The sequence below is a fragment of the Watersipora subatra genome, chromosome 5 (genome assembly GCF_963576615.1).
Source record: "Watersipora subatra chromosome 5, tzWatSuba1.1, whole genome shotgun sequence".
NCBI lineage: Eukaryota > Metazoa > Bryozoa > Gymnolaemata > Cheilostomatida > Watersiporidae > Watersipora > Watersipora subatra.
Window position 1 is genome coordinate 525986 of NC_088712.1, and position 23737 is coordinate 549722.

Below are 23737 nucleotides of genomic sequence, written 5' to 3' on the forward strand. Positions count from 1 at the left end.
GGATACTGAATGGCCTTTGGCCCAGTAAGCTTACAGCTAGCTATGAACATTTGCGGCCATATTGGAATATGAGGGAGTCTCTTTTTGTTCATGGGGAGGCTGTGCTTTTGCAACGTGATGGCACTACTAGAGTTGTCATTCCACAGGCTCTGAAGAGTAAAGTGTTAGACTTGCTGCATACATCACACTGGGGTGTAGAAAGAGTAAAACAGCTTGCTCGTCGATACGCATGGTGGCCTAGCATCAATGCAGACATAGAACAGCTAATCAAAGCTTGTGAACCTTGCCGAATCTGTGCTAATGACCCAGCCAAGACTTACCAAAGTTGGCCGTCCACCCAACTACCATGGGAACGAATTCATTTGGATTATGCAGGACCTTTTAAAGGTCAGATGTGGTTGGTTTGTGTAGATGCACATTCCCGATATCCGTACGTTGCTATGCTAGATGTAGGAAAAACTACTTCTAAGGACACAATTGGCGTGCTACGACAGATCTTTGTACATGAAGGTCTTCCTCGGACTATTGTTACGGATAACGGCCCACAATTCGTGTCAAATGAATTTGACCAGTTCTGCACCATGCATGGCATTAAACATATAACATCTCCCGCATTCCATCCTGCATCGAATGGAGAAGCGGAGAGATTTGTCCAGACTCTTAAGCAGTCTGTAGAGAAGAATTGTGCAGGAGGGGAGAAAATCAAGACTGCCCTACAACTGTTTTTAACCACTTACAGATGTTTGCCTCATCCCTCTTTGAACTGGAAATCACCTGCTGAAGTTCTACATGGACGACAGCCGAGAAATACTCTGACCTTGCTGAAACCAATTCAGAACAAGAAAACTCTTTCACCAGGTCAAGCATCTTCTACATCATCACGGTATGAAGTAGACTCTTTGGTTTATGCAAGGAACTATAGCTCTGGACCTAAGTGGATACCTGGAACGATAATTAACAAGCTGGGTAACATACTGTATGCTGTGCGAACAGACCGTGGTGTATGGAGACGACATGCCAATCAGCTACAAGCTAGACTTCAAGTTAATGATACATCGACCAATGACAATATCATCACAGCTTCAAATGATCTTAACATCCAACCTGCCCAATCTGTACCTGATGAGAGGCCAGTACAAAGTCCCAGATATCCTACTCGTAATAGAAGACGGCCTGATTACTATGACAGTTCTAAGTTCTAACAAGGTCATGACTAACCATAAATTCAGAATAGTGAGGGAGATGTGTTACATATTAGCTGTGCAGTCAGCTTTCTTTTAGCTGTGCTATAATCGCATAATTGTCTAATAACCCATAGCTATGGGCTTGCTAACTAAGTCAGTTCCTTTATGTGCTTCTTACCTGTTAGCTGTGTTTTCTGTGATACAAGACTTATCGTGATAAGACAATACAACAGGCCATGTCATTGGAGGCTATGCCTGATCTCACCACCTGCTAGACATGTCACCACAGGTTATGGCTGAGCTCCAAGTTACATGGCTAACAGGTTACCACCTGTTAGCCATGTCACTGGAGATTATGCCTTATGTATCTTACTACCTGTTAGCCATGTCACTGTAGGTTATGCCTGATCTCACTACCTGCTACCATGTGCTGCAGGTTTTGGCTGAGCGTACCATCTGTTAGCCATGTCACTGGAGACTATGTCTTACGTATCTTACCACCTGCTAGCCATGTCATGCAGGTTATGCCTGATCTTACTACCACTTGTTAATAATGTCATACTCTTTTTTGCAGAGGAACAGCTGCGTCAGCATGTCTGTCGGTTTATTGGCTGTGGCCGCAATGAGAACTTCAACTACGTAGTCATGAGTCTCCAAGGTCGCAACTTGGCTGAGTTGAGGAGGGCCCAACCAGCCTCCCGCTTCACTTTAAGTACTACCCTGAGGCTAGGTATCCAAGTTCTGCAGGCTATAGAAGCAATTCACAGTGTTGGTTTTCTTCATCGGGATGTGAAACCGGTAGGTCTTTATTCGCTAACTGTGTTTTCTCTTTCATAGCTCGAGTTCATCGATTTAATTTTTATAGCTGAATACATGACGTATAATTTTTATAGCCTGAATACATAGATTTGATTTTTATCTTCAGGCCGTTTAGAGTTTTTAGAGTTTTTTGTAATGTCATGCAACCCATAAAGATCTATGCATTCCATAGATCTATTTTTATGCGTCCCGTAGACGCCTACGCATCTCAGAGGTTTATGTATCCCATGGACGCCTACGCATCTCATGGAGGTTCATGTATTCCATAGACGCCTACGCATCTCATGGAGGTTCATGTATTCCATAGACACCTATGCATCTCATAGAGGATTATGTATTTCATAGATGCCTATGCATCTCATCGGGGTTCATGCATCCCATAGAGGCCTATGCATCCCATAGAGGCCTATGCATCCCATAGACGCCTATGCATCCCATAGACACCTATGCATCCCATAGACGCCTATGCATCCCATAGACGCCTATGCATCCCATAGACGCCTATGCATCCCATAGACGCCTATGCATCCCATAGACGCCCATGCATCCCATAGACGCCTATGCATCCCATAGACGCCCATGCATCCCATAGACACCTATGCATCCCATAGACGCCTATGCATCCCATAGACGCCTATGCATCCCATAGACGCCTACGCGTGTCATCGGGGTTCATACATCCCATAGACGCCTATGCATCCCATAGATGTTTATGCATCCCATTGATGCCTATGATTACCATAGACGCCTATGCATCCCATAGAGGTCTATGCATCCCATAGAGTCTTGCTTTTACACCTTTTTGCCATGTGCACTTAGTATTCTCAGCTGTACAAACCATGAGCTTTACTCGTATGCCGATGTTCCATCTTATTTCCAACTTATGTTCGGGCTCTGCCTTCTGTCTCGCACTGCTTAGGAGAATAAAGCTAGCATCACGCATGCCTTTGTTCCAAACATTCCAGTCCTTTTTATGTTATTGTTTGACATTAGATAAAGGGTAAATCAGCTGAGAGGTCGATATGAAAAGGCCTGAATGAATAGTTATGTATTGCCAGGGCTCCAGGGTGCGCTGTCTTGTTCAAGCACGACTTTCATCGCTCTCTCAGTCAAGTAGCGTTGGTTCCCCACCATTTCAGCTACTTCCTTCGAGAATGGCAGCATTGTGAGATTAAAATAGCCGGGTTTTAATGGACAGCTTAATGTTAATCTATCTTAGGTCTTTGGCAGCAGGGAATGTTCCTTCGTGTTAGGCCCTTAGGGAGCTGCTATTTCCGGCAGCATCTTCTATTTCCTGATGCTTACTTCCCATCCCTAATATATTCTTTGATTCCTAATCTTTTTTAATCCCTCCTTCATATGGGCTGCCAGCAGCAGTTTTGGAGATTTATATGCGTGTAGTATGCTAATGAAACTAAACACACCAACAATGCTGTCTGGCTTCCTGACAGTTGGTAAAAAGCTTGCCTCTATTTATATAAAGAGTTATACTCTCTTACCATCTGTCATAGGCTTAGCTTGTAGGCATCTATGTGAGTATTCATTGCCATGAATAGCATGTTTTCTATAGCATGCTCTTTCTATATTAGTCGTACTAACCCTACAGTAGGTTGACTTGCCTTAAAGTAGATGTATTTGCATATTGCCTCTAGCATTTGTTGTATTGATTCCTGGTAACTTTGAGCTGGTTGTTAATTATTCCTTTATTTCCTCCTCAATATTCCAATAGTCTGTTTATTTAGCCTGCACTATGAGTGTTTGTATTGGACTACTCAAGCTGTCAGTTACCTGTTGCCTCTTTTACACCCTGTCAGTGTCTTTATGTCTACAAGTGCTCTATTCCCATGCTCAAGGGTCTCGGTCTGTTGATAGGAATGTCATGACCTTTATGTAGCCGTGATCAGTATCGACAGCAGCAATATATCACAGTACCATCAGCTCTGTATTGTGAAGAACACAAAGCAGTTTAGCGCTATGTGTAATATCCTTGTCTTTACTCTTCGTCCTAAATATGGACTTACACAGAATTATTAGTAGACTTTATTAAAAAGTTTCGATATTTTTCTACCTTTTTGTGATTGTTTGTGATTTTTGAGGTATTCTGACTGCCAGGATGCTTCAAAACCAAATTGACAAAACTTAATTTCAGTTAAACCGCTCAGATCAAGCGAAATTGTGGTTGTGGAGTCACTAGTTACTATAATTGATAACGGCTGTTGTGTTCGAGTTGCAGTGTTACACGTCTCTATTCTGTCAGTCTCTTCGCAACTATAGACATCATAATCATTTTTTCGCTTGATCTGAGTGTTTGAACTGCGATCAAGTTTTGTCGATAGACATCCTGGCAGTCAGATCACCTCAAACATCAAAAACGATCACAAATGATAGAGAAATACTGATAGTTCCTTATAAAATCTACTAAATTTTTTGTGCAGGGTCGTATTCAATTGGAATATGTCACAGCGATTGGAAAGAATGTTGTCTCATTTAACATTATTCTAAAGACAGCACCGCATCTTCACACAGATGATTGGTGTACGCTGATATGCCCTTTATCGCCTGTTTTCAGTCTGTCATATATCAATCTTAGAGCTTCACGATTTCAAAGATTCACCAGATGATTCGATATTGCATGTAGATGATTTGTGATATATTATGATATTGTTATGGAAAAAACCTAATTCTTTTATTAATATTTTTTGTGTGATATTACTTGAAAAAAAGCCATTTGGTTCTCATAATAAGTAACAACATTTATTTCATAAATAACCAGGAGCGTTGAGCCATGGAATGAGATTATAGGTCTTGCATCAAGAGCTCACAAAACTAGATGCATTTTAGTTCTAGAATCTCGCACTCTAAAAATTTTCAAGTGTGAAATAACTCGCCATTACACAATTATATCATTAATATGATCGATGATGTCTCTTTGAATAGTAGCGATTTTCAATTCGTGTTCTTTCAAAAATAACCACCGAACAATCAAATCTCCATATCTTTAAGCTCCAATAAGCCTGCAATAGGCATTAAACATCCAATCAACCTGTCTAATATTGTCATAGCGTAACACATAAAGGAATACTTTTTAATGAGCCTTGATTACACCTCTTTCCATCTATAAGAACTCAGTCTATCTTAGGCATTAATTTAGAATTCAAATAATATGGCTATGAAATTTCAGTCCAACTTTGCGATGGGGCGATCAACTGGCGACACGCACACTGTCTACATGCTAGACTTTGGTCTCGCCAGGCAATATACCAACTCTGAGGGCAATGTTAGGACGCCCCGCACTGCTGCTGGCTTCAGAGGGACTGTCAGATATGCTTCAATCACAGCTCATAGAAACCAGGTAAATTATGGATGCATGTAGCCTTACATTATATTTGTGTAAAGTAGCCCTTGTAAAGGCGTGGTCACACGAGGACCGAACCGAACTAAATGACGCAAAACGGCGTCGCTCTCAGCTGTAAAAAGTTCGGCCGAAGACATTTCTAGCCGAAACGAACCATTTCGGTACTGCTCGAAATTTCGTGGCCGACCCCTTGCTCTTATTGGCTGGTTAAAATTTTAGCATTCTAGCGAGCACGCTTCACATTTCTCCTTACATGCGTGTGAGTAAAGTTAAAAAAGAAATGGTACGATACTTTTATTTCGTTAAATAAACAATATGAAGCAATTTACCACAAAGTTCACCCGGACTTGTGATTGTGTTGCATAAATGTAAGATGTCGCACTTACTTAAGTTTTGCATAAATGTAAGAGAATGGTTGTGATTTTCTTTTGTGTAGAATATAAGTAATGCGTCATATTCATCCTGATGAAGTATCATTGACTGATTTATTTATGTAAAACCACAGTACTATGATAAAGACTGTTTTTGTTTGTTATGTACTCAGCATAGAAAAACATTCATATGTAAATAAAAAAAATATAATTATGTTGATGGGAAGGGTTGGCAAAATATTTGTATCGAGTGATTTATTTTGAGCAGCCGAACGATCTTCTGATAAATCTGCTGTTTAATTATAATTTATAATTGTTCCTCAAAGTTTTTTGTTTACAATAGGAATATTTAATTCAAATACATAACAACTACTAATGAAACCGTGTCCTGTCTCTTTACGTATGGTATCTAGGAAGCGAAGTGACTTCGGATGCCGTGTGACATGTGCCACGAACCGAACCAGCCTCCGAACCGATCCTACGTCGGTTCGGTGCTCGTGTGACCACGCCTTAAGGCCACCGTTGACGAATATTAGCACTCATTGATGACTTGAGTTGGTCTGGCTGGTTATCTTTCAACTCATTCATTTATAAAGATCTTTATCTCATAGTAAACAGTATCTAGCATTGAGCGATGACTAAGTATATAGAGAGCGCTGTAACAACATCAAAATTTTCGTTTATTTGTAAAGCTCGTCATGTGAAATCACCAGTGAAGTATCTAGTTCTCAAATGCTAGTTGTGGCTAGCAAATGCAGTTGTGGTTAGCAAATGCCAAATGTGGCTAGAACATGCCAGTTATGAATAGCAAATGTCAGTTGTGATTACCGACTGCCAGTTGTGATTAGCAAATGCCAAATGTGGTTAGAACATGCCAGTTATGAATAGCAAATGTCAGTTGTGATTACCAACTGCTAGTTGTGATTAACAAATACCAGTTGTAATTAGCAAATGCAGTTGTGGACAGCAAATGCCAAATGTGGTTAGAAAAAATGCTCATGATTGTTAGCGAATGCCGGTTGTGGTTACTGTCAGTTGTGATTAGCAAATGCCATTTGTGATTAGCAAATGCCAGTTGCGTTTTGCAAATATTAGTTACAAGTAACAACATACCTGTTACATAGTTGGTAATAGGAAACTACAGTCCAAATTTTACAAATGAAAGTCAAGTCTCGTATTGATCTTTGTTGTATGCTGGTGCAAATTGCATTGTAAGAACTCGCTTTGATCCATTGAATTCATTCCACTAGTCAAAACCCTTCTATAATTGATAATATCTACTGCAGGTAATAATACTGCAGGTAGTAAATGCTGCGGGTAGTTACAATGTATTAAAACAAGTGCATTACAAAACTTCAAAATATATTCATACAAGAACATGATGTTACTTGCAAAAGTACTATATTATTTGTAAAAGCAATGTTGAAATGGAAATGTAGGCTCAGTGATGCACTGGTTTGAAGGCAACGCAAAGTTAAGGTGTGTTTACACCAAGTCAATTTATTGGAGTTGCTTGCACGCTGACCAAATTGGTTTGGCGTAAATCGAAAATTGGTAGTAAAATTGGCTTTGTCATAGTTTCCTACACAAGATCGGTAAAATGCTAATTTTGATAGGCGTCATTGACAGAGTACAACAAAGATTTGACCAATAATATCTTTTAATAACGTAATCTGTTCTCCCAGAGGTTGCTTAAAACTAGCACTAATAGCATTAGGCTCATTTACATCGGGACTATTTAAAATCAATACTAATTATTTATTATTATAATGATTACGCATACACGGCCTGTAGCAATGGAGTGAGTAGTCTCTTTTGTGTTCATGCTGATAAGCGGGTGAAATGGAATGAATAGTGATGTTGTATCTTATTGGTTAAAACTTTGACCTACTTTATATAGTCAGATTTTGAGTTGGTTTGGCGTGGTCTTTACAAAAATGTATTTCAAATCATAAACTAAGCCTTTTTCAACTTCAAATCTCTTGGTGGAAACACAACTCCAACAAAACGGCACCTTCACTTACTGCTATGACTCTAACTAGGTAATGGTAAACTAATTCAACTCAGCTTTATTATTTTCAGGTTTTAGCTCTTAGATTTTCACCAACCACTTTTATTCACAAAACTACAAGGCTTCTACAGTGAAAATTAGTTTGGCATTCAAGGTCTAATATTCATATCATATGTTGGGCATTTGCATGTTGAGGTGTATATAAGGTAAAGTGTAAATGTACAAATCAGCATCTAAACATGTGATCTGCAGATGTTGGTCTCTGTTGTAGGAGATGGGCAGGCACGATGATCTCTGGTCTCTTTTCTACATGCTAGTTGAGTTTGTCAATGGCCAGTTGCCTTGGAGAAGGATAAGGTATGGTTCTGTAGTTAAACACTCTTTTCTCTATGATCTTAGTAACAGGTAGACAGTTTGCAGATATCCTCTTCTCTATGATCCCTAGTAACAGGTAGACAGTCTGCAGATATCCTCTTCTCTATGATCTTAGTAACAGGTACACAGTCTGCAGATACTCTCTCTTCTCCATGTTCATAGTAGCAGGTAGACAGTCTGCAGATACTCTTTTCTCTATGATCCATAGTAGCAGGTAGACAGTCTGCAGATACTCTCTTCTCTATGATCCTTAGTAGACAGTCTGCAGATACCCTCTTCTTTATGATTCCTGGCAACAGGTAGACAGTCTGTAGGCTACTCTCTTTTCTATGATCCCTAGCAACAGGTAGACAGTCTGTAGATACTCTCTTCTCCATGATCTTTAGTAACAGGTAAATAGTCGGCAGATAATTATTTGCTATCCCTACATGTATGGCGCCTTACAGTGCCTCGCGTTGCGTGTTCGCAACTCGAGTTGATCAACTCGAGTTGCACAACTTGAGTTGTGAACGCGCAACACGACTTTTCAAAAGTAAGGTGCAATATATTGGTATTACGGTAGAATAACCGTAGATCTGGTTATATTAACAATGGTACATCAATAGGCACCCGTTAGCTAATAGAAATTAAACTATGTATGTATGTACTGTAAAACTAGAGCTAATGGCGAATTATACTGTGCCGAGTTTGCAACTCGAGTTGTACAACTCGAGTTGTGCAACTCGAGTTCATCAAAACCCAAGCCGAGTTCTTTCAACAGCTACTCGAGTTCAACAACTCGGCTTGAGAACATCTCATCATTTTATTTTCTCTAGCAATATTTTCTATATACGGAATTTATTTTGGTGCATCATTAAACGCCGTTGAAATAGTTTCTATGTTCATTTTCGGTGTTCATTCAGTTTCTTGTCAGATTCTAGAGAGATGACCCTTTTTTCAAATGAAAAAGAAGTTGCCCGGCTGGCTGCGAATTTCTTTCTCCCAAACAGGTTTACATACGGCAGTAGAATTTTGGCTCATTATTGGCGTTAGTAATTGAGTTTTAGTAACCAAAACTTACATCATTACATTAGAAATCAATAGTTATAATAAGAAAGGAACACAAAATTCTAACTAACGTAGCAAAACTGATGTTATCATTCAAAAAGTGCTGTTTAAACGTAAGAGGCGCTCACTTAAAACTCATTAATTAAAGCCATTTTGAATAAAATTTTGGAATTTTGTGTTCCTCTCTAATTATAACTATTGACTTTCAATGTAATGATGTAGGTTTTGATTACTAAAACTCAATTACTAAAGCCAATCATGAGCCCAAATTTTACTGCCGTATGTAAACCTGTTTGGGAAAAAAGATTTTGCTGCTCGGTTCTCATATAGATTGTTTTTAGTTTGCTTTTTACATTCTACAATTGTTTTTGTCTCTTTATATTTATAGAAATGAATATGCGCAAATCTCGCCAATATATATAATTTAAATATGTATACATATTTAAATTATTATTATTAAATTTCTGTAAATGAGACACCCCAATTACTCACTTTGCTTTCTTTACGAACCCGTGTTAGTTTTGCGTAACACAACACGAGTTCATCAAAAACCTAGGCCGAGTTGTACAACACGGCAACTCGAGTTGTACAACTCGAGTTGTGAACGCGCAAGGCGAGGCACTGTAAGGCGCCATACTACATGGGCACATAATTACTAAATGGTGAGATCAGCTGGTGACTATCTATGAATGATTGTTAATTTTTGGATCTTGGCAGGGAAAAAGAAGAGGTTGGCCGATTGAAGCAATCCCATGATGAGGATGAGTTTTTCACGGTGCTGCCGCAGGAGTTCAAGGTCATGCTGACCCACATCAAGTCACTCTCCTATTACGACAGTCCTGACTATCAGCTATTGGCTGATGTCTTTACTCAGGCTACCAACAGGCTAGGTAGGTTACTAGGGGTACAATGAGTTTACTCTGACTTGGGTAAGTTACTGAAGCTATGATGAGTTTACTTAGACATGATATTCATAGCACATTTTGAATTTTGCTCCTCTTTGCCTGAATGCTAGTTAATACGGAGAAGAAGGTGCCAGGATTATACAGCTGCGCATAATTTGGAAAGTGTTGGCGGTTCTTGTTTGGTCAAGCTTTGATAAGCGATGATGAATCACTTTGTAAAAGCTGCACTACTTTCATTCCAACTTATGCTCTGATCACAGTTTTACTAGTAGGAAGAAGGCAACAATTTAATAGTTGTTCGTCTGAATATTACAAGAGTTGTCTTCTCCTGCTCATCTAACATGAGACAACTCTATTTATATCTCCAGGCATTCGATCTGAGGATCCGTTTGACTGGGAAACTGGAGAACAGCGAACCTCGAGTGCTACGGCGACGACAGGCACTCCAATCGCTGGATATCAGTCCAACACACGAGGAACACTTGCAGTTGCAGAACGGGTGCCACAGGTGAACTACTAGTAATGTGGCATTACTCACTAGTAAATCACTATATTGCTCACCTTGCTGGCTGACTCGCACTATCGCACAGTTAGTGGAGGAAACCTGTCTGACAAAGGGAAATGCTTAGAAAAGTTTAGGGTTTCCAATGTGGAATATTTGGTGTGCACTAGCAGAATAGTTTGTTTGTGATTGAAGTCGTTTTCATATAAATGACAAGTCAGGCAGGTGGTTGCATTATACTCTCTTTAAACCTTAGTCATTTTAGAGCTCAAGGTTGTTTAATGTCAATGACCCGCTATACCAACCCTCTGTTTTGTTTGATTTCGTTTCAAATTAAGCATATTCATACGAGTGTCTCTATGCTCTCACTAGGGACCATCAAGACAAGCCTTTGCTACTGACGCTAACCTGGAGGATCCAATGGAAACGGATGCAGTGAAAGGAGTGGAACATATTGATGGTGTTGAGGGGAATGACCTCAATGTTACCGGCGTTAGGATAGGAGGAAGGGGCGTGGCCTCTGGTACGTCTCATACTGTCATATTGTTAATTGGTTCCTCACTTTGGTGTCATGCAAAGTGTATGACATCAAAGTGAAGAACCAATTATTGCTTGATTTTGCCATCACTTACCAAGAGAATTTTGATTTAGCCTCGGTACAAAAGGTAATAATAAATGGACTTATACAAACTTTGACTACAAATAAAAATAGGTTGGTTCCAAAATACTACAAATTTTTTGGAACCAACTCCCTAAGTCTAATTAAGGCATAGAGAAGGTGGCCGATTTCAAGAGAGAACTCAGTTTGTATCTTTTAACATGTGAATAAAACCGATGACGACAAGCCCAATGCCATGACTAGCTATGTTATAGCGTATTATGGGCTTCATCACTCCAGCCTTTTTCTTTTGTTCAACTAATTTCGTGATGAAAATAAATCACAAATCACAAAATTTTGTAGATTTGTCAGAAAGTATCAGTATTTTTCTATCATTTATGATTGTTTTTGATGGTAGAGATGAGCTAACTGTCAGGATGTTTTAAGATTAACATCTATAAAACTTGATTGCAGTTAAAACGCTCAGAAGAAAATCTATGCAAAATGGCTTCACTAGTTTTTATTTTTGCGATAGTGAATACCAGCTATTGCTTTCAAGTTGAAGTGTTACATGTCTCTATTCTGTCTCTCTTCGCAGTTATAGACGTCATAATTACATTTTCGCTTGATCTGAGCTTTTAACTATGATCAAGTTGTGTCAATTTTAATCTTAAAACATCATGGCAGTCAGATCACCTCAAATATTAAAAATAACAATTGCAAATGATAGAAAAATACCGCTACGTTCTGATAAAATCACTATAATTTTTGTATAACTTCATCTTAGAGAGCTAAAGAAGGCATAATTGTTGGTTTATTTGCTGTCAATTGGTGCACAGACATTGAGTATCTCTATATTGTTAACAGCTGATGATTTGAGGGCTGCCGGAAGGACAACCAGGTCATCCACAAGGCAGCAGAATAATTTAATAAATAGAGTCGGCACTTCTCTGGTCGCTCTCGACAGACGGCTATGCCACATCCTGAACAGGGAGTCGGGCTCCTCTGGTACCAACTCTCCGTCAGAGAGCCGTAGAAGGTGAGTTACAAGTCGCTAGTATCGTGTGTGAGTTCAACACAGAAGTTAGTTGTACAGTTTGTAGTTAGAGACCAGCCATGGCCTAGTATCATATCTGACACGCAAACAACAGGTTGTAGTTAGAGACCAGCCATGGCCTAGTATCATATTTGACACGCAAACAACAGGTTGGAGTTAGAGACCAGCCATGGCCTAGTATCATATCTGACACGCAAACAACAGGTTGTAGTTAGAGACCAGCCATGGCCTAGTATCATATCTGACACGCAAACAACAGGTTGGAGTTAGAGACCAGCCATGGCCTAGTATCATATCTGACACGCGAGCAACAGGTTGGAGTTAGAGACCAGCCATGGCCTAGTATCATATCTGACACGCAAACAACAGGTTGTAGTTAGAGACCAGCCATGGCCTAGTATCATATCTGACACGCGAGCAACAGGTTGGAGTTAGAGACCAGCCATGGCCTAGTATCATATCTGACACGCGAGCAACAGGTTGGAGTTAGAGACCAGCCATGGCCTAGTATCATATCTGACACGCGAGCAACAGGTTGGAGTTTAATTCCTTAGAATAGGCACTGTTGGTGACACAAATGACATCCATCCTTAAGTTTCTCGCTGCTTTGAGATACGAGCTCAGTCATATATATATATATATATATAATCTTTTCACAACAATATGTAATAAATTCAATATTAAAAACCTAAATTGTATCTTAATTCATAGAATAATAAGCAGTAAATAGAGGTGATTATTGTTACTTCGCCCTTGGATGAAAATGGAGCTTAGGCTATGTATAGGTTTGATAATAGAGTGAGTGATAAAAATGTACAGGTACAGATAGCGAGTCGTGTACAGATAGCGAGTCGTGTACAGATAGCTAGTCGTGTACAGGTAGCGAGTCGTGTATAGATAGTGAGTCGTGTACAGGTAGCCAGTCGTGTACAGGTAGCCAGTCGTGTACAGATAGCGAGTCGTGTACAGATAGCGAGTCGTGTACAGATAGCGAGTCGTGTACAGATAGCGAGTCGTGTACAGGTAGCGAGTCGTGTACAGGTAGCGAGTCGTGTACAGGTAGCGAGTCGTGTATAGATAGCGAGTCGTGTATAGACTGATAGTGTCTGGATATGGATCATTGTATCATGCAGGTATAGGGGTGCCAATGGAAACAACAATAACATTTGGCTAAACAAGTCTTTGACCACTGGTTGTCTCCCCATGGCGGTCAAGAAGGTCGGAGGGAAGAGGGGTCCAGCTAACTGCAACAATAATAATATTATAGCTGACTCACACCAGGTGAGTTATCTCTCCTGCTCAGGAATGTTTCTCTCTGACTTCTCTATACTAATAGTTTTAAGCAGTTGTTTCACTCTACTTTTCTAACACAATTTTAATTGTTTAACTTTGACCTCTCTAACAATATTTTATTAGTTTCACTTTGACCTCTAACCGTATTTTAAATCCTTTAATAAAATTCCTTATTTACCAAGTTGATTTGTTTGTAAAACTCAGAAAATCACTTGAGATATATTACATGCTGTATGTGGTGGCTGGAGATATATTACATAATGTATGTGGTGGCTGGAGATATATTACACGCTGTATGTGGTGGCTGGAGATATATTACATGTTGTATGTGGTGGCTGGAGATATATTACATGCTGTATGTGGTGGCTGGAGATATATTACATGCTGTATGTGGTGGCTGGAGATATATTACATGTTGAATGTGGTGGCTGGAGATATATTACATGTTGTATGTGGTGGCTAGAGATATATTACATGTTGTATGTGGTGGCTGGAGATATATTACATGCTGTATGCGGTGGCTAGAGATATATTACATGCTGTATGTGGTGGCTAGAGATATATTACATGTTGTATGTGGTGGCTGGAGATATATTACATGCTGTATGTGGTGGCTAGAGATATATTACATGCTGTATGTGGTGGCTAGAGATATATTAGATGCTGTATGTGGTGGCTGGAGATATATTACATGTTGTATGTGGTGGCTGGAGATATATTACATGCTGTATGCGGTGGCTAGAGATATATTACATGTTGTATGTGGTGGCTAGAGATATATTACATGCTGTATGTGGTGGCTGGAGATATATCACATGTTGTATGTGGTGGCTAGAGATATATTACATGCTGTATGCGGTGGCTAGAGATATATTACATGCTGTATGCGGTGGCTAGAGATATATTACATGCTGTATGTGGTGGCTAGAGATATATTACATGTTGTATGTGGTGGCTGGAGATATATTACATGCTGTATGTGGTGGCTAGAGATATATTACATGCTGTATGTGGTGGCTAGAGATATATTAGATGCTGTATGTGGTGGCTGGAGATATATTACATGTTGTATGTGGTGGCTGGAGATATATTACATGCTGTATGTGGTGGCTAGAGATATATTACATGTTGTATGTGGTGGCTGGAGATATATTACATGCTGTATGCGGTGGCTGGAGATATATTACATGCTGTATGTGGTGGCTGGAGATATATTACATGTTGTATGCGGTGGCTGGAGATATATTACATGCTGTATGCGGTGGCTAGAGATATATTACATGTTGTATGTGGTGGCTAGAGATATATTACATGCTGTATGTGGTGGCTGGAGATATATCACATGTTGTATGTGGTGGCTAGAGATATATTACATGCTGTATGCGGTGGCTAGAGATATATTACATGCTGTATGCGGTGGCTAGAGATATATTACATGCTGTATGTGGTGGCTGGAGATATATTACATGCTGTATGCGGTGGCTAGAGATATATTACATGCTGTATGTGGTGGCTAGAGATATATTACATGTTGTATGTGGTGGCTGGAGATATATTACATGTTGTATGTGGTGGCTAGAGATATATTACATGCTGTATGCGGTGGCTAGAGATATATTACATGTTGTATGTGGTGGCTGGAGATATATTACATGCTGTATGCGGTGGCTAGAGATATATTACATGCTGTATGCGGTGGCTAGAGATATATTACATGCTGTATGTGGTGGCTGGAGATATATTACATGCTGTATGTGGTGGCTAGAGATATATTACATGCTCTATGTGGTGGCTGGAGATATATTACACGCTGTATGTGGTGGCTGGAGATATATTACATGTTGTATGTGGTGGCTGGAGATATATTACATGCTGTATGCGGTGGCTGGAGATATATTACATGCTGTATGCGGTGGCTGGAGATATATTACATGCTGTATGCAGTGGCTGGAGATATATTACATGCTGTATGTGGTGGCTAGAGATATATTACATGCTGTATGTGGTGGCTAGAGATATATTACATGCTGTATGTGGTGGCTAGAGATATATTACATGCTGTATGTAGTAGCTGGAGATATATTACATGCTGTATGTGGTGGCTAGAGATATATTACACGCTGTATGTGGTGGCTAGAGATATATTACATAATGTATGTGATGGCTAGAGATATATTACATGCTGTATGTGGTGGCTAGAGATATATTACATGTTGTATGTGGTGGCTGGAGATATATTACATGCTGTATGTGGTGGCTAGAGATATATTACACGCTGTATGTGGTGGCTGGAGATATATTACATAATGTATGTGGTGGCTGGAGATATATTACATGTTGTATGTGGTGGCTAGAGATATATTACATGTTGTATGTGGTGGCTGGAGATATATTACATGTTGTATGCGGTGGCTAGAGATATATTACATAATGTATGTGGTGGCTAGAGATATATTACATGTTGAATGTGGTGGCTGGAGATATATTACATGTTGTATGTGGTGGCTAGAGATATATCACATGTTGTATGTGGTGGCTAGAGATATATTACATGCTGTATGTGGTGGCTGGAGATATATTACATGTTGTATGTGGTGGCTGGAGATATATTACATAATGTATGTGGTGGCTAGAGATATATTACATGTTGAATGTGGTGGCTGGAGATATATTACATGTTGTATGTGGTGGCTAGAGATATATTACATGCTGTATGTGGTGGCTAGAGATATATTACATGCTGTATGTGGTGGCTAGAGATATATTACATGCTGTATGTGGTGGCTAGAGATATATTACATGCTGTATGTGGTGGCTGGAGATATATTACATGCTGTATGTGGTGGCTGGAGATATATTACATGCTGTATGTGGTGGCTGGAGATATATTACACGCTGTATGTGGTGGCTAGAGATATATTACATGTTGTATGTGGTGGCTGGAGATATATTACATAATGTATGTGGTGGCTAGAGATATATTACATGTTGTATGTGGTGGCTAGAGATATATTACACGCTGTATGTGGTGGCTAGAGATATATTACATGCTGTATGTGGTGGCTGGAGATATATTACATAATGTATGTGGTGGCTAGAGATGTATTACATGTTGAATGTGGTGGCTAGAGATATATTACATGTTGAATGTGGTGGCTAGAGATATATTACACGCTGTATGTGGTGGCTAGAGATATATTACATGTTGTATGTGGTGGCTGGAGATATATTACATAATGTATGTGGTGGCTAGAGATATATTACATGTTGTATGTGGTGGCTAGAGATATATTACATGTTGTATGTGGTGGCTAGAGATATATTACATGCTGTATGTAGTGGTTGGAGATATATTACACGCTGTATGTGGTGGCTAGAGATATATTACATGCTGTATGTGGTGGCTGGAGATATATTACATGCTGTATGTGGTGGCTGGAGATATATTACATGCTGTATGTGGTGGCTAGAGATATATTACATGTTGTATGTAGTAGCTGGAGATATATTACATGCTGTATGTGGTGGCTAGAGATATATTACACGCTGTATGTGGTGGCTGGAGATATATTACACGCTGTATGTGGTGGCTAGAGATATATTACATGCTGTATGTGGTGGCTGGAGATATATTACATGCTGTATGTGGTGGCTAGAGATATATTACATGTTGTATGTAGTAGCTGGAGATATATTACATGCTGTATGTGGTGGCTGGAGATATATTACATGCTGTATGTGGTGGCTGGAGATATATTACATGCTGTATGTGGTGGCTAGAGATATATTACATGTTGTATGTAGTAGCTGGAGATATATTACATGCTGTATGTGGTGGCTAGAGATATATTACACGCTGTATGTGGTGGCTGGAGATATATTACACGCTGTATGTGGTGGCTAGAGATATATTACATGCTGTATGTGGTGGCTGGAGATATATTACATGCTGTATGTGGTGGCTAGAGATATATTACATGTTGTATGTAGTAGCTGGAGATATATTACATGCTGTATGTGGTGGCTAGAGATATATTACACGCTGTATGTGGTGGCTGGAGATATATTACATGCTGTATGTGGTGGCTAGAGATATATTACATGTTGTATGTGGTGGCTGGAGATATATTACATAATGTATGTGGTGGCTAGAGATATATTACATAATGTATGTGGTGGCTGGAGATATATTACATGCTGTATGTGGTGGCTGGAGATATGTTACATAATGTATGTGGTGGCTAGAGATATATTACATAATGTATGTGGTGGCTGGAGATATATTACATGCTGTATGTGGTGGCTAGAGATATATTACATAATGTATGTGGTGGCTAGAGATATATTACATGCTGTATGTGGTGGCTAGAGATATATTACATAATGTATGTGGTGGCTAGAGATATATTACATGCTGTATGTGGTGGCTAGAGATATATTACATAATGTATGTGGTGGCTAGAGATATATTACATAATGTATGTGGTGGCTAGAGATATATTACATGCTGTATGTGGTGGCTAGAGATATATTACATGCTGTATGTGGTGGCTGGAGAATTATCATATGAATATTATATAGGTGGTTATTTTAGTTGTTTAGTTGCAGTCATAGGAGAAACATTTGTAATTTAACTGGAAGTTGTTTCATGGATTTTCAATCACGTCATATTGTTCCATTATTTGCAAAGCTGGCAGTATTTTTGTTCTACTAGTAGAAAGTTGAAAAACCTCAGGCTTTATTGTGCTTTGTACTTGTCACATTTTCTTAAAACACCCATTTCCAAAATTTTATTATTTTGAAATCTGCCAGAATTTATTTGTAAGAGTTTGGAGATCAGATGATAATCTCCCAACCCGTGTCTTGTCCCAAGTTTTCCTTATATTAAGGCATCATAAATCTTTCGTACCTTTGATTCTTATTATTTGTGTGATGTGTTAGTGGAGAATTTCTCTTTTAGAATTATTTTGACAGCAGACAGCAGGTACGCTTGTTCCTTCCGCTTCGCTAGTTTGTTTTTGTTCGTGTTGTTGAACAATATTCGGTGTGAAGTAAGATTTCGCACCCATTTTTTCCAAAACAATGTGGATATCAACATTTTAGGTGACATTGGATAGACCATGTTCCACTGATATGGACTGCGCCGAACCTCACAAAGCCGTGCCTGTGCCAAGCCCGCAGAGTGTGCCGGATATAAGAGAAGAGGGTGAGCACCGGCTACCTACAGACTCCCCAGAGGAGGGAAATTCTCTAGAAAACCAAAAATCAAAGATCCGTGTAGATGATGTGGAAGACAATTGTCGATCTCATTCTCATAACTCAGCAGGTAACAGGCTCTATCGGTATTATCCGAGGGTTTAAATTGTACATAAAAATATATTTTGTATTTGTCTAAGCATAAAACCGTCATGGTGTGGTGGTTAGCAATCTGGACTGTTAAGTCGAAGGTCAGTGGTTCAAACCCCACTGCAGGATGGCAAAAAGGATTAGTAATCTTAGTAGACTGATGTTTCAAGCACATGCATAGAGTGTCCACTCAGTTGTTATGATGATGACAATAAAAGTACTCTTATAGTTGAGCTTGTTCAACTTTTTTGTTGATTTTATTACAAAGTATCAGTACTTTTTTTGCGATTGTTGTCAATGTTTTCAATATGACTGCCATGATGTTCCGAGATTAAAATTGACAAAACTTGATCACCATTAAAATGCTTGACCGAGCCAAAGCGCTATTATGACGTCAATAGTTGCAAAGAGACGGACAGAATAGAGACACGCAACGCTGCAACTTTATCGCAACTGATATCAGCTATAGTAACGATAGCAACTAGTGATGTCATTTCGTATAAATTTTTCTTCTCAGCATTTTAACCGTGGTCAAGTTTTGTCAATATTAGCCTTAGAACATTCTGGCAATCAGATCATCTCAAACACCAAAAACAACAGCCAATAATAGAAAAATACGGATACTTTTTGATAGGGTCTACTAACATTTTGTGTGAGTCTATCCTTAGCCAACCACATGGAATCATGGATTAGCAAATCCCTTTGATCTTAACTGTGAATCCATAGAATTCTGCCTTTGTTGATTTTAGTCTCCATTTCTGCTGACAAAGAAGCAGGAAATGTTGAGAGAAGCCCGTTCTCAAGCAAACAACCCATAGCTGAGTTGTCACATATCATAGCTGGAAATCTCCTTCCTACTCGACAGTGTGCTTCTCCTGAAATACGCGCCTCCACCCCTCGTGATAAGGTCAGTTAGATCTCAGTCTTTTTTGCCGAGACTGCGTCTTGCCTTAAAATTTTCATCTAATAATATAATAGTATACATAATAATATACATAATTTTTGTATATTATTTTTTTGTTTGAGTACCGTACTTTTCGGACTATTAGCCGCTACTTTTCTGCAGAAGATGATTTGAGTTATGCGGCTTATGGTTATTCTGGTTAATGCGCTAGGACGCATTAACCGGATTATCCGGTTAGTACATCTCTAGCGGTGAAAGAAAATACGAAACAATGCCTAACGGTACTGTTCCGTTAGGCACTAGGTTAAAAAGCGTCGGTTAATACGAAACAGTGCCCCGTTAGGCACTGTTCTGTTTTAAACAGCAAAGTTGCTGCCGCGTCAAAAAGCACCATACTGAGTTTTGCGGCCTATACAAAGGTGCGGCCTATGCATTGTTTTATTATCGTTTTTTGGAAAATAAAGCAGATGCGGCTTACATAGGGGTGCGGTTTATTGTCCGAAAAGCATGGTATATGAACTTTATTCATAGTGTTTTTTCAGAAGTGCATCACTCCCCGCACACACTTACGAAATGCATCTTTTGCATAGGCTATGCTTTGGTGACACTAACAATAGTTTGTCGATGTTTCGTGTCGAGATGAACATGGTAGTCTATGTTGATAGGAATAAATTTAATGCAACTGCGGTTGGCTAAAATACTTATCCTGATGAACATAATGTCGATTCCATTTTAATCATTTTCAAGCTACGCCAATCTGATCTAATAATCCTTTTAAATGCTGATGATAATAACAGGGTTACATGGAAACAACTATATTTATTCCGCACAAAGATATTCTCACTTGAAATAGATATGGAGGCCACTGTAATTTGGAACTGCTCCTGAAACCTAGATATTTCATTGCTGAAGATTATAGCTTATCCGGTGTAGACATTTAAAAAGAATGTCTGCAATTTATCTGATTACGATTGGCAGTCATTTTGTTTCGCCAAAGCTTCTCATCAGCAGCGGCGTTGGTCAAGGCAGCGAGTTTAGACATGATTATAATTCTAAAATTATTTGTATAATCATATGTTACTGTCAATGAGCCTCATGTATTTCTACAGGATCTTTGATAGACAGCTTTTTATTCCATGACTGACATTATTGCTTAATACAAAATGATTTTATCATTTGAACTTAGAGTATTTCAGTAGTGCGGGTATTATTACTCGAGTATACTGGTAAAGCATTATGCCAGATTTGCATGAGATAGAGTGCAGCATTGGGTGGGACATTTGTATCATAAAATGTCAGCCCAAGGATGTGGGATTGTCGCTGTTGTACTCGGGCTTTGTTCGAGTTGCTACAGTTTTATGGTGCTATGTGAGCTCTCCTCGAGAAACTGCCAATGAACATAATCTTGCTTTAGTGCAGCTTTGAGTTGTCTTTCTTTGTCGTCTTCACTCAATTACGGTAAGATGTGAACATAAGTATTGCTCTTTCAGATGCAGGCGGTTCTCGCGCCTCTACCCGTCAACCAATCATATGACTTTGAGGAGGATCGACCCACTCAATCGTCTCTGCCGGCAGCAGAGCACAAGTCATCACTTATACTCTCTCCCCGTCCCCAACTACCTATGCAATCACCTCGTCCCCAACAATCTAGTCAGTCTCGAGGACTTCAGTCTTCTGCGCTCGACAATCTTGTAACCACACCTCGGACCGGTGATGGTGAAAAACCTGCACAGAGGCTAGGTAAAAATGTTGACATCTTCATCTGCTTTGTTGTCAATTTTCTTACTGTAGGTAGATATTGTCTTTTTTGTTTTTGTGAACCTCATGCTTTCCTTAACAAAACTAAAACCATGCACCTGTTAGTTGATGTCACCTGTTATACACTGTCACTTTTACTTCCATGACATGTGGCACTAAAATTCTCCAGACTTTCCCTCTCGCATACTGTCAGTTACACCCTGATCCTATGTAATCAAACTTTTATTATATGTTACACTTGTCTCTATTTGTAGCTGATGAAGCTGCCCTAAAAAGTTTAAATCTTATACCAGTTGAATCCTTCCAATCAGACCATCGCTCACAAGTATCCGTCCAATCAAATAGCTCAAGACAGGGTGTCGCCGAAGGCAACAAGCCACTGCCACAGAGCACTGTCTCTAACATATCAGATGTCGGAAGTGAATATAAGGAAGTTATTATCAGCTTTAGCTGCAGCACCGCACCTGAGGAGGGTGAGTACCCTTATATAGCCATTATTCCTACTTTAATGCTGTAAATGGCTTGTTGCAATCTGAACTAAAGCCCAGTTCTATTTGAAAGAATTAAAACGTAAAGTATTGTTGTATTGTTGTACAGTGTATACATTAAATCGCTTACCCAAGGTATGATCTATATGACCAATCACATCTCGTGGTTAGTTGGCAATCTCATTTGATTGGTCGATTTACAAAGGATGATTTTTTTTGCAACTCAAAGCTTCTGACCTATAATTCATATGTAGCCTTATTTTCTGGTTATGGCTTCTCTGGTTCTCTTATTACCTCATTGATTTTTTATGTCCGTTCACACTTTTGCTTTTCTTGCAGCGCCTCGACGGAAAAATGAGGTAGAGTCGTCTGAAGATGGCATAGAAACAGGAAGTGACATATTTGATAGTGAAGACAAAAGAGAAAGCATTAAACAGAGGTTTGTTATTGTGCGAATTCCTCGAGATCTTGTAAACACTTTATAAAAGTGCCTTTAAATATTGGATGTCGTCGTTTGGAAGTATAGTAGATAGGGATTCCCTAACAAGGGAGAAAACTCCATAGTATTAATCTGTGCTACTGTTTGATGCGTGCTTATATTATTGTTTGGTTTGATAGTGCATCGGTCTAACCTATTATTTGACAAACAAAACTTAGTATATGACAGGTATAAATTATTATATGATAGGTATGAACTATTATAAGACAGGTATAAACTATTATACGACAGGTATAAACTATTATATGACAGGTATAAACTATTATATGACAGGTATAAACTATTATATGACAGGTATAAACTACCCTAGGACACTTATATTTCGCTAGTATTTAGTTTCGTAAGTACCACACAGAGTAAAATTTCGCTGCCACTTAATTTCGCGGCTCTGATGAGTGCGAAAATATAGTGATGTGAAAATAAATGCAATGGAAAATACAGATTACATTCCTCAGGTCCAGTTCGCTAATAAGAAAATTTGGGACTAGTTCGTATTTGTAAACCACAGGTTGAAATGTGTGGGTGAGATCGACAATTCAATTTGATCACTTGCTGCCATTTGTTTCTTAGACTATCAATGACGTCTAGGTCCCTCCTTCCGTGACTTTCACACTCGAATCCCAAGAAGAAGAAAATAGATAGGTAACAACCAACTTCACAACCAAAACTGTATAACCCTTACGCTGCCATAAACACATTTATGCGTTTTCTAGGGGCCACGGCCATAAACGCATTTTTGGACCTTCTCAGCAATTGCCAGTGATAACCTGATTTTATTATTTGTTGACCACATAACCCACTGTCTTTAAGAGTTTTATGAAATTGACTGTGTTGTCCGAATATTTCTCTATAAAATCAGCCAAAACAACGAAGCAATTTTAAACTTTTGTTTGAGAATTTCTAATCTAAAAACGAACATTTTTCTGTGAGTTTATTAACTACCCCGCGCGAGTCATAAAACAGGTAATTAGTTGTTTATGACATAATAACCAATTTAGATTTTCGTGATTATACAGATAATTAAAGTAGAACTTGAAAAAATACTGTATACATATCATGAAGCAATATCGGTAATTTCGGTAAAATGGCTGGCACTAGGGTGGTAGCGAATGGTTGGCAGTGAAAGAGATAATGTGGTTGGACCTGATGAGGGTTGGTATTGTTTTTGGTTGGTAATAAAATTCATCACTACAATAATTATTCTTCAATTTTATGACTTCACCTA

At 39.0% G+C, this 23737-nt stretch overlaps 1 protein-coding gene across 1 annotated transcript in view; it reads left to right on the top strand.

The window, feature by feature from the left end:
- Positions 1-23737, top strand: part of LOC137396694 (uncharacterized) — a 41962-nt gene that overhangs the window by 10133 nt on the left and 8092 nt on the right. Inside the window, exons 3-15 of the mRNA XM_068083010.1 lie at positions 1759-1982; positions 5185-5355; positions 8012-8097; positions 9880-10052; positions 10436-10575; positions 10942-11092; positions 12035-12206; positions 13358-13505; positions 18621-18843; positions 19613-19770; positions 21258-21507; positions 21780-21998; positions 22353-22452. Of these exons, the coding sequence (XP_067939111.1) occupies positions 1759-1982; positions 5185-5355; positions 8012-8097; positions 9880-10052; positions 10436-10575; positions 10942-11092; positions 12035-12206; positions 13358-13505; positions 18621-18843; positions 19613-19770; positions 21258-21507; positions 21780-21998; positions 22353-22452 (2215 nt within the window). The remainder of the gene's footprint in view (positions 1-1758; positions 1983-5184; positions 5356-8011; positions 8098-9879; positions 10053-10435; positions 10576-10941; positions 11093-12034; positions 12207-13357; positions 13506-18620; positions 18844-19612; positions 19771-21257; positions 21508-21779; positions 21999-22352; positions 22453-23737) is intronic.